Raw genomic sequence first — 11,458 nt, 5'->3', positions numbered from 1 at the left:
TTCCATTGGCTAACATTAAAGTAGGTCAGGCACGCGGGCGGTTTTCACGGCGTCTTTCATCTTCTCTTCCGGCAGAACGGCCCGCTTCCGCTCAAGTACCGAGTCCGGCCCAACTGTAAGAAGATGAAGGTGAAGCACGCTCAGCAGGAGGGCCAGAACAGCACCAACAGATCCACCGCGGAGAGCGACTCCGCCAGCGACAAAGCCGGGAGTCCGGTCGGGGCTCCGTCCACGTCTTCGTCGCTGCCGAGCCCCGGTACGCCTGCGCAGTCGCCGCACCCCGCTCACGTTCCCAACAACGTGAACGGGACCGCCGCTGCCGCCACACCTCAGACCCCGACCCGGCCCTTCGCCCAGTACGGTGGCAAACCCAAGAAGGTTTCCCTGAACGGCTCGTCGACCTCCTCCGGATGACGGGACGCTCTGGACCGAACCCCCGAACCCCGGAAGCCGCTCAGCTAACCCCGTTTTCATGCCCATGTAGTTCCGTTGTGTAGACGACGCTTTCTCTCTTTCTCTCTCCATTCGTTGTTTTTGAATATTACGTCATCACGTGTACGTCGAAGCTAGTGGATTGGAAGGCATTTCAAAATAAAAGCACGGACCTGTGTTTTTAACCTGAAAAGAAAAGAGGAGGAACAGAGAGCTGGGAAGAAGAAGGACAAAAGTGTCCAGATTTAAAGCTGCATCTTTATTTTACAAAAGTGACTGAAGGTGTCCTGTTTTACGTCTTTCTAATGAAACGTGTTTCTCATGATTCTGTTTTTCATGTGCTTCTTTGGGATATTTTGAAGCTCATTTGCATGCTCCATGGTGACACTTCTGAAAGAGCGGTTTGAGACCCACAGCTTTTTATTTTTGACTGATTGCTTGAAAGAGCTGTGGTCTATTTGCTGAGATCTCAGAAGGAAGCTGCTCCAAACGGAGGAGAAGAAAAGCCTTTAACTGAAGAGAAAACTTTCTTAACTCCGTGGAGGACTCGGATCTCTCATCTATTCCCACATTTGGAGTCCACCTGTAAATCCAGACGTGTATATTTAATCGGCGAGGACGTCCCTCCCTTTGTTTCTGAGGGAATGACTTGGGCTCAGCTTCATTTCACGCTCAATGATGACATGTTTTGATGTTTCTGGTTTCCGTCTTTGTATCGCTGGATTGTATGGACAACTTATTGTATTGTTACTGTTGCACAGTATAAAACATCTAAATAAAACATTTTACACGTATAGAGGTGTTTGATCAGTCTGTGAAATCCAGGTGCTTATTTTGCACTTTGGAAGAGAAGTCAAATTAAACTGAAATAAATGAGTCACCAGATTTCCTATTGTGTTTCAAATGATTTTTACAAGATGAAACAACAGTTTTAAATTGTATCCACTTGAGTTATTTTTTTAATATGTCACTTTTTAAATATTTTGTCTTCTAGTTGGCCGATAAGTCTGGAGATAACATGGAAAACTCTTATTTATATGAAAATAATCGATAAATATACTCACTGAGTTGGATCTAAGGGTATTGTGATGAATGGATGTTCTATTTTAGCATAAATAATTACTTTTTGGGGATATTTTAGCATTGAAAATCATTAAAAACTCTAGAAACATTTATACCAAAATCAAACATATAAATGTTTAATTTATTTCAATATATAATTATTGTTTTCAGATATTTTTTCTTACCTATCAACTCCATCAGATTTTCAATAATTTAATTGTAGCTGTGGTGAATGCAGAAGGTAAGATACGTTGATATTTTAGATGAAATTTTTAATTTTTTTCCACAGCTGCAGCATCTTGGAACCCTCTCTGTTATAAAACTTGTTAAGAACCATAGCAGAATTCCATTCTGTAAAGAGAAAATATTGTAACTTTGTCAACTCCGTCAGCTTTAGTGTCCCACAGCATTGAAAAACATTTTTTTTTCATGATAAATAATATGAATAATATTTTAGGTGGTGTTTATCTACACATTTATGTACACATGTAGAATGTGATTAAAATGATTATATATTTTTGCATTAAAGGAAAGCATGGTTTGAAACACACTGTCAATTTAGGAGTGAAGGAAAATAATAAAAGTCAGTGAACAACAACAACAACAAAAAGATCCAGAGAAGAAGTCTTCTTTGAAAGCTGGAAGAAAAGGTAATTTGTATGTTTAAAATAAGTCAATACGTTGTTATTTCTAAATCTATTGGTTCCTCCGTGTGTTTTAATTATTTATAATAAATAAAAAAAATCCACATTATTAGCTCTCTCAGATCTGTCTCAGCACTGTCAGAGGCATGTTTTTATATTTTTATGGGGTTATTTGAAGAGATTTTTTTAGTTTTTGTTCTTTAGTGATATAGAATCATCAGATCTAAATCAATTTGTGTTTAATCTATTAAAGGATTACTTCTGCAGTGGCAAAATATAAGAGGAAGTTTGAAAAAGTGTGAAATGAAGCCTTAAATATAGATGCATTTTGCATTTCATTGTATGTTAGATCACCTAAATGCTAGAATTACATAAATCAGAAGAAGATTTTCTCCAGGAAAGGAAGCAAATATGTAAATTTGTAATATATAAATATATAGATCCAACTAGCATTCTTACATGGTTACATAGCATACATCTTACTTTAATATTTAACCCACATAGTGAAAATAATTTTATTTTATTATAGTTTTTTAAGGTGTTTTGTTCTGAATTTCAAGAATCCGTGATGTTTATAGTGATTTTTTTTGCTTTAATAAAAATGCCTAAAATAAAATTAATTTAAACAAAAAATAATCAGTGGACAGAATGTAAAAGGTGACATTTATTATGATACTTTCTGTGAATGGGAGCAGATTTTACTGCAGTAAAAGCAGAATGAAGATATGCAAAAAAAAATCCACTTTAAGGTCCTGCATTTAACTTAAAAAAGAAGACAGCTTTAATTTCCACAGAAAGTGAAACATCTGCATATATATTCCGTTCTCGTATTTAGTTCGATTTAAAATTATGATGTTGACTAAGGAACACACGAGTGACCCTTTAGATCAGATCGATCACTTTAATGATGTTATGGAGGCACATGCTAAAGACATTACGTCATTTATGTCTTTGAGCGCAAAAAAAAAAAAAGAAAGAAAACAGCGTCGGACTTCATTTTGCTTTTTATTTTAGCAACATACGTTTTATTTTATAACGTCCCTTTTTATTTTGTTGCATTTTATTTTATTATACTGTAGATTTATTTATTTATTTATTTATTTACAGTGTGAAACTCAGCAGAAAGTTTTATATCTTCTTTTTGCGCATTTGTGTCTTTAAATCACAGAAATCCACATGATGAAAAAAAAAATCACAGTTTGAACAAATGATGACTCCATGATTGAATTAATCCAGATTAGATGGTTGCGTTTTTTTATTATTATTATTATTATTATTATTTTTATTATTATTTTTTTACTGTTTTGTCTGCTTAGATTAGATTAGATTTATTTATTTATTTTTTGTTTTTAATTACATACAAATGAGACAAAATTAGAATGCAAATGCTGCGAAAAATGAACGAGAATGAATTTAAACACTGAGGACTAAGGAAATCCGGTTTAACTTTAGGCTAATGAAAATGACTTTTTTCCCCAACATTTTTTCCTTTTGATTTTTTGGGATTCATTTTCTCTTCTAGTTTGCGTAATATTATTCATGGCCTTCTATCTGTTTTATTATAAATGTGAGAGAGTTTTATGTTTTTTTCTAAATATTCCATAAAAAGGCGCACAACGTAAATGAATCTGAGCTCAAATCATACGGAAACAAAAGAGAACTGGAGGCGATCCGGTAGAGATAAAGACGTTTTCTTCTTCAGATTTTTTTTTTTTTTTGTAATTCTCTTCCGTTTGGAGCATTTCAAAGCTTTCAAAGATTCGCAAAAGCAGAGGGTTACTCAGTCCAATTAAAGCAACTTTTGTGGCTAAATGTTTTACAATTTCAACTTTTTTTAACATAAAAAATGATATGTATTTTTTAAAAAGTCATTGCTTTAATGCGTTTTACAAATGCAATTTACATGACTTTATCTTAAAAGAATGCCTGAACATGAGAGATAAACGCTGACACATCTGACTGAGATTGGGTTGGTTTTGTGATTACAATTTATTGAGATTATTTCTATTTCTTTAAAAAATGCAAACCTCTCTCGTAAAAAACAAGAAATATCTTTGCAGCTTATCTTTTCATTCTTTTTTTATAACACAAAGTTGGTGATCATCATCACACTAAAAGCCTCTAATTTACATCCATAATGCTGATTTGTGCAATAAATCACCAAACAGTCACTAAAAATCTCATAATAAACCCACTATCGGACAGTGGTAGCTACAACCTAAATAAATAGAAATAATATTAAGTTCCGCACAAAGTCGGATTTTTCCGTCACCGACCAGGTTCTGTTACAACATTTACAGCTAATATCCAAAAGGGGGCACCCGAGAGGCAATAAAGAAATCAACATTTCATAAGAAATTCACATCTTGTTACACTAATAAAAAACAACAACAACAAAAAAACATTTAGGTTCGAAACAAAATTTCATTTTTGACTTTACTTAAACGATTTCATTATCCAAATTAATAAAATGACTGCGTTTAATAATCCTATTTTTTTGCTGGCCTTTGAATGTGTTTGATTTTTTCTGACCCAGTTAGTGGGTGATTTACATTTAAAAAGTGAATCTAGGGATAGTTGAATCCGTACAGGGAACATTGCTTTCTATCAAAATGTTCTATCTACATTTACAGGGTTCTTTCCTCAACGGAAATAACGTGAATTTGGCTTTATTTTATCAATTTATTTATTTATTTAGCGGATCAACACGTCCCCTGAAAGCTGAGGGTTCGAGTCCGGCTTGTACAATGTGAGCGGAACAAGCTGGATGTGCTGGCTGGCAGGCAGACAATAAACAAAGAGCTGCTCTCCATGTGCGCCACAGCTGCTGCGCGCACACGCCTTCAGCTCGGATGCAGTGAACAGACGCGGCCGCTAGGGGGCAGACTGGAGTCTGGAGCCGCAGCAGATCTGTCGGTTTTACTGTAGTCTGAAAAATCCACAAATTAGTGAAAATTAAACTTAAATCTCCCGATCAGTGTCTGAATATATTTAAGAATCTAGTTTGATTTGGTGTTTCTATCCACCCGATGTGGATGGAAGATGACCTTTGACCTCTTCATAGGCAGTATTAATTCAGAAAACAAAAAATGACTTTTAAAACCCAAATAATAATCAGAAAATATTTTTAATGTTGCTGCACAGTTTCATGTTATGCATTTCCTTCAGGCTGGTTGGTAGTTCTCTAAACGCTCCAACAGGACCTCTGAGTAACCGGGGGAGTAGTACCTAAAACACAAGAAAACATTTTAAAAATGCTGACCCTCAATAGTCCCTAAACTAATCTATGAGTTTGCTAATGTTAATGTTGTTGTTAACAATGTCACAGTTAAGAAACGATTAAAAGTGAATGTTAAACATGAAGGTTATCTAAAATAAACACAAGAATTATGACTTTTGTGGACAATTTTAGGTTCATTGGGAAATATAATTAAAAATATACTAAAAAGATGAATATCAACCAAAAAACTGCTAAACTTTTAGAGTAAATTGTGAAGTAGAAAATAAAGGCCTCGATTTAAAGGAGAAGGAGAGTTTCTGTGCTTCCAGAGAGTGCTGCACCTCACTATCTCCTCAGGGAAGCAGCTGTTGATGGCGTTGATGTGCTCCTGCAGAACAGAACCGGGCTCAGCCTGGATCTCCTGCACTTTCTTCAGCCCCCCGCTGGTGACGAACAGGCGCCGGGCCTTACTGTCGTGAGGCAGCACCTTTGGATGCAGGACAAAAATGAGACCAGAGACCCTTGGAGACACTTCTGGGAGCAGGAATGACCCTGACCTTGCTGAACTGGCACATGACGTGTTTGAGGATTTTGCTGGGAGCGTCGTAGAGGAGCGGTTCTAGAGCCGGCAGGTGGGTGCACTTCTGCAAAATGCTCTTCAGAGCTTTCTTGCTCTGAAGTGTCTCATGTTAGTCCTTAAATGATGATGTCTAAGTGATGTGTTTCTTACCTTAGCCTGCAGGTCCTCGGAGCTGCTGGCATCCATGTAGAGCTTGAGAAGTTTAGGCAGCAGGTTGGCCATGGCCACCGCCTTGGCGTGATCAGGGGTGTGCTGTCCAATCTGACCAATAGACCAGACGGTGGCGGCCTTAATGTGATCCTCTGGCTCCTCAGAGAGACACACAGCCAACTGGGACACGCCCTGTAGGACACACAAAAAAGTGGGATCACTTCTTCCAGTTTAGAAAATGATTCAAGCAAAAAAAAAAAATACTCACTTTGGAGAGAATAACCGCCATGGCGAGGCTTTCACTGTGACTCGCCACATATCCCAGCATCATGATCCCCGGCAGCCGCAGGCTTCCACTGCAGTCGCCCAGGTAGTCGATCACCGCCCCCAAGCCACCACAGTTTACCACCAGCTGAGACAGCTAGAAACAAACTTCTTCATTGATCTCCAAAAGGAAAATCCGCTCTTGATTTGTGCGGAAAGGAAGGAGCTTCCAGTACCTCTGCTGTCTGCTTCACCATCTCTCTCATCAGAGTGGTCACGTTCTTCCGCACGTACTCATCCGGATCTTTGAGGCAGGTCATGGCCGCGGGGAACACGCCGACCTCAGCCACCATCTCCGACAGGCTGGCTGAGTGCTTCGCAATCTGGCTGAGAGCGGAGAACACCTGCCTCTGGATGCAGGAAAAACACACATTCCAACAAAACATGTTTACATGTCTTTTTTTGGTAAATGCTCCATGTCTTTACATTAAATAAATTGATGCAAATATGCATCAAACCACTTCAACTCCAAAATTAAGTTAATTTAGCTTCTACTTTAAAGCAAAAACTTTAGTAAATTCAGGCTTCAAGGGGATAAACTAGTTTGCTAAAATATCAAAACATTTTTTTCCATAAATTGCAAGAAATTAATCATAACTTTATATTTATAGTGAAGAATAAATGTTTAAACTTTAACAAAACAATATATGCTTCATTTTTCTCTTAATTTTAACTTGTTTTATGCTTTCATTGCAAAAGGAAAACTGAAACTTAAAAAGTAATTGTCTCACATAAAAACACAACTAAATATCAAATATACTATTTAAACTTTATGTGTTTTGACAAATATTTTAATAAATTTTCATCTATTTCTCAACAAATTTTGGTGAAATAATAATGTTTATAATACAAATGAATTATTTTTTCATTTTTGTGCATATTAAGTTATGACTATTGTTGAACTCATTTCCATATTTATCATTTATTTATTATTAGTTTTAAAATCATGAAATTGAATATCAAATCATTTTAGATGTTTTTCTTCATGACAGGTAAGGAAAAAAATGTCTAAGCTTTGAATGCAGACTTGGATTCTTCTCGAAACAGGAAAAAAAAAAAAAAAACCTTAAGTTTGGTGTCTCGACTGAGGATCAGTTGTGCCAGGTGTGGGATGGCGCCGGCGTCCACCACGGCGTGGGCCAGCTCGGGCGTGTGTTTGCAGATGTCACTCAGTGTGGAGGCTGCTATGCGTTTGAGGGCCATCTCTGGCTCCAGCAGACACAACACCAGGACGGGGACGGCTCCAGCATTCACCACCGTCTGTGACAAAGCTGCAAAAAATCAATTTGAATAAAAATATTTACAAAAAGAACCCCTTAAGTCAAGAGAACTGACAAAGAAGCCAGCTATGAATGGTGATCCTACTTGCATTGTGCCGTGCGACGCAGCCCAGAGCCCAGGCGGCGGCCTCCTTCACCCCGGGGTCAAACTCCATCAAGCATTGGACCAAAGCATCCACCCCCCCACAGTCCACCACGGCCTGGGACAGCTCAGGGGAGTGTTTGGCAACGGCACGGAGCACAAACGCCGCAGCCTTCTTATGGAACCTCTGAAAACAAACACCAAAAAAACAGAGGACGCTGCTCATTGCTCTGTCCTTTTTAAGGTTTGCTTTAGATTCTTGTGCATGGTTTACAACAAAAGTGAATTTATTAGAATAAAATTTCTAATTTATAAGTATCAGTTGTAAACTTTTTGAGATTTTTGTTAAAATTCTATTGAAATTATCAGCAAAAATTTAAGGTGGAACAATACAATATTTATTTTACTAAAGCTGTGTTTCAGCAGCTCAATATTTTTTACAGCACTTATGAAAGTTTGTTAGTCTGGAGCAATCTGAAGAGGAGACTTAAAGCTAAAACACGTGGTTCACGATGAACAATGCAAAGCTCCTGAGTGAACGCCACAGAAGAGGAAGTTTGCAAAGAGAGCCCAAAACAAAGCGCCTTGGAAATGCACAGTTAGTTTGTTTATAGAGGATGAACTCTAGAAATCACACAGAGTGAGTCTTCTTTCTTTCTTCTTGTTTCCAGCCTTTTCTAAGAACTGATTGAAGAAAAAACAAAAGAAAACGAACAATTTTAGGAAATAAACATATATGTTATTCATATTTTTGGGTTACTTTTTGGAGCAACATCCAATTATTTTTTTCTTTTTAACCCAACTTATGCTTTTTAAAAATTCGTCAATCTCTTTTTAAACTTGAAGTCGGGCTAAAACAAACAAACTTTGGTTATTTTTATTGATAGAGTTTTAAATATGCAGCAGCAAAAAACATTAACTAAACAAATATACATTTTTGTAAGTCCTGGTTTAATAACAATAAAATTAAAACTATGTTATTTACAAATTTAAAGGATGCATTTTTTGAGGTTCATAAAAAAATAAATGTAAAAATGTGTGTTAAAAAAGTTCTTTTTAAAAATTTGAATAAATCCTATTAATTATGAATTATTAAATTAGAATAAAACAGAATTGAATAAACTTTATTGCTTTCTTACCATTAAAACAGCAGAGATAACACTTAAAAAACTGCTTTTTAACAGTTTTTCTTCCTGAATTTAATTCATTGTTTCCCTGTTTCAGCTAAAATGAAGCTCAAAAGTAAATAATCATTAAACATTTTGTAGAACTGTGATCAAATTAAAGCCTGACTCCTTTCAGTCTGGTTCTCTGAGTGGACTGAAGGAGAAGACAAAGGCCTGCTTCTCAAAGGCTTTTAGCCCCCAGGCATGCAGCCAAGGAAACCCCATATGAGCACATTTAAGGGGGTAGGCGCCCTGAGGCCCGGCGTGCAGACAGACGGCTTCTGATGCTGGGATGACATGACAGCTAGAGTAAAAAACATCATAGAGAGGATGGGAAGCTCACGTTGTGGGAGGTCACAGACTGGACCACGTCAGGCAGGATGTTCTCCTTCACCACAGCCTCTGCCAGGCTGTCGCTGCTGTCCGCCAGGCGGCCCAGAGCCAAAGCTGCCGTTTGCTGGACGCCTGGTACCACATCCAGGAGCAGAGGACGCAGTAGAGCCATTACACCTGCAGGACAGGTGGGCAGGTGAAGCGACCTGTCTGACCTTCAGCAGCAGTAAAATTCTTTACCTGCGTTGTGAAGGATTTCTATGTTTTGCGACCTGGTTGCCAAATCCGAGATGGTTTGGACAAAACTCATTCTGGATTTCTGGTACTGCTCAAAGACTGTACAATAAAAACAAGTAAATAAACAATTGGTTTACCTTTTCCATAACACAGACCGCAAAATGAGCTCACCTTGAATGATCTGTCGTTGGCTCATGGTGACCTCTTTCAAATATTTTACTTTCTTCAAACAGGACGACCTCTCTGTCACTGAAATGAATGTTTCGCCAGGCCTGTTGTTGTGGGCACTGTTGCCCCGGCAACACACCGGAAGATAACAGCTCTGTGGTGTCTGCAGCAAAGATCGTTCATTAGAAGAGACGGCTCACTCTGGTGGTGTGCTCGCGCACTCTACAAGTCAACGGATGCCGAGAAATTAGTCAGAGTGAGAGCTCTCGCCGTTTTCGCTCCCGCTAAAAGCTGACGTGTCAGTCGAGCCGCCGCCGTCAACTGCGACACGGTGAAGCGGCGGGTTTCTGCACAAATGATCATGAGAAATGTCCTCAATGAGTCCCTGAGAGGCAGAAAAGATCTCTGCAGTGTTTATGCGAGATTTTATGGATTATTCTGAGATAAATGACATATAAAACACGATCACATTTTTATATAGCCTATATATATATGCAAACAAAGAGAAACACAGAGAAATCAGTGTGGGAAATAGGAAAAAAATAAAAAGTAAAACCATGAAAATTAATAAAATATTTGGGGACAAAATGTCACATTTATTAAACTAAAGTTACACCACATTTTCCTTCTTCAGACTATAGACTATTTCTTAAAATCTAAATTAATTCTCGTTAATTTATCGCAGAACTTGCATTAATTTCATTGAAAAAATGTTACCTAAAAAATCTAGACAGGCAAAACAGTATTTAAACTGTTTAATCTGGATTAAGTGCTGGACTCGTTTGTCAGAAATTTGACTTTTAATCTTGTGGACTTCTATGAATAAAACACACAAATGCCCAAAAATGACTTATTAGAGTTTTGCTGATTTTCACACTGAAGCAAAAATAAACAAATATAACCAGCGTTAACATTTAGAACATGAATTTAAAAAAAGTTAAACCTGCAAATGCACATTAATATATGCGCCAAATCTTCAGCTCCTGCATAAACAATGAAATACAACAAAATAAAAAAATAACTGGATGCTGATTAAATAAAATTTCTGCTACTAAAATGCGTGTAAACAATAAACAAAATATCAAAAGCAAAATGAAGTCTGACATTGTTTTAGTTGCGCTCTTAAATGCAGCCATTGGAAATGACGTTTAATGTTTTTTGCACGTCTTGTTTTTCACCTTCAAAATGACAACTTTATAATGATAATTCTGTGATCCAAGTAATTATCATAGCCTATATCAAAAAATATTACGGAATTTATAGGGTCAACATCGTAGTTTTATACAACCTATAATAAAACATTTTCAAAAAGTAATTTTGTTCAAAAAATTATGTTCAACAATAAAAAAAAAGTTTTCTGTTACTGCTTTAAAGTAATAAAATCTTAAAGTGGATATTCTCTCTTCTCTTTATTCTATTTTTACTGCAGTGAAATCTGCTCTCCTTTGCAGAAACAATCATAATAAATGTAAATAAATTAACCTTTACCTTTCACATTTTGTCCACTGATTTAAAAAAACTGAAAAGATTTAAATGTAAGGCTTTTTATGAAGCACGAAAATAGCTGAATTATTTCACAGGTTACACAAAGTTTATTCGAAAAAGAAAAAAAGTTTATGCTAAAGAATGTCTTCCCACAGATTACAAAATAAAACACAAAGACAGAAACCAGAAACATCAAAACGCTGGGCCCAAGTCATAGAGGAAACGTCCTCGCTGATCAAATCTACAGTTCTGTATTTAAAGGCAGATTCTAAATGTGCGAACAGATGAGTGATCC

The 11,458-nt window shown here is 36.9% G+C and overlaps 1 protein-coding gene across 1 annotated transcript; it reads right to left on the bottom strand.

Annotated features, from left to right (window-relative positions):
• Positions 1-5,246: 5,246 nt before the first annotated feature.
• spag6 (sperm associated antigen 6) lies at positions 5,247-9,841 on the bottom strand. Its single transcript, XM_024279611.1, has 11 exons — positions 9,682-9,841; positions 9,514-9,609; positions 9,284-9,450; positions 7,778-7,961; positions 7,478-7,683; positions 6,589-6,762; positions 6,357-6,509; positions 6,089-6,280; positions 5,916-6,032; positions 5,700-5,845; positions 5,247-5,366 (listed from the first exon to the last, which is right to left on the bottom strand). Exons 1-11 carry the CDS (start codon positions 9,704-9,706, stop codon positions 5,303-5,305), a joined length of 1,524 nt encoding a protein of 507 aa, XP_024135379.1. The 5' UTR covers positions 9,707-9,841; the 3' UTR covers positions 5,247-5,302.
• Between the last annotated feature and the right edge of the window lie 1,617 nt (positions 9,842-11,458).

Source organism: Oryzias melastigma, linkage group LG20, assembly GCF_002922805.2.
Source record: "Oryzias melastigma strain HK-1 linkage group LG20, ASM292280v2, whole genome shotgun sequence".
Lineage (NCBI taxonomy): Eukaryota > Metazoa > Chordata > Actinopteri > Beloniformes > Adrianichthyidae > Oryzias > Oryzias melastigma.
Note: the sequence above shows the minus strand (reverse complement) of the source record. Positions and strands in the feature narration are given on the sequence as shown.

What these genes read in the sequence shown, in the direction of transcription:
- spag6 (XM_024279611.1), bottom strand. Translation starts at nt 9,706, where the DNA reads ATGAGCCAACGACAGATCATTCAAG. An exon ending in AGAAATCCTTCACAACGCAG is followed by an intron (nt 9,451 to 9,513) that starts GTAAAGAATTTT and finishes CCTGTCCTGCAG; the next exon opens with GTGTAATGGCTCTACTGCGT. An exon ending in TGGTGAAGCAGACAGCAGAG is followed by an intron (nt 6,510 to 6,588) that starts GTACTGGAAGCT and finishes GTTTGTTTCTAG; the next exon opens with CTGTCTCAGCTGGTGGTAAA.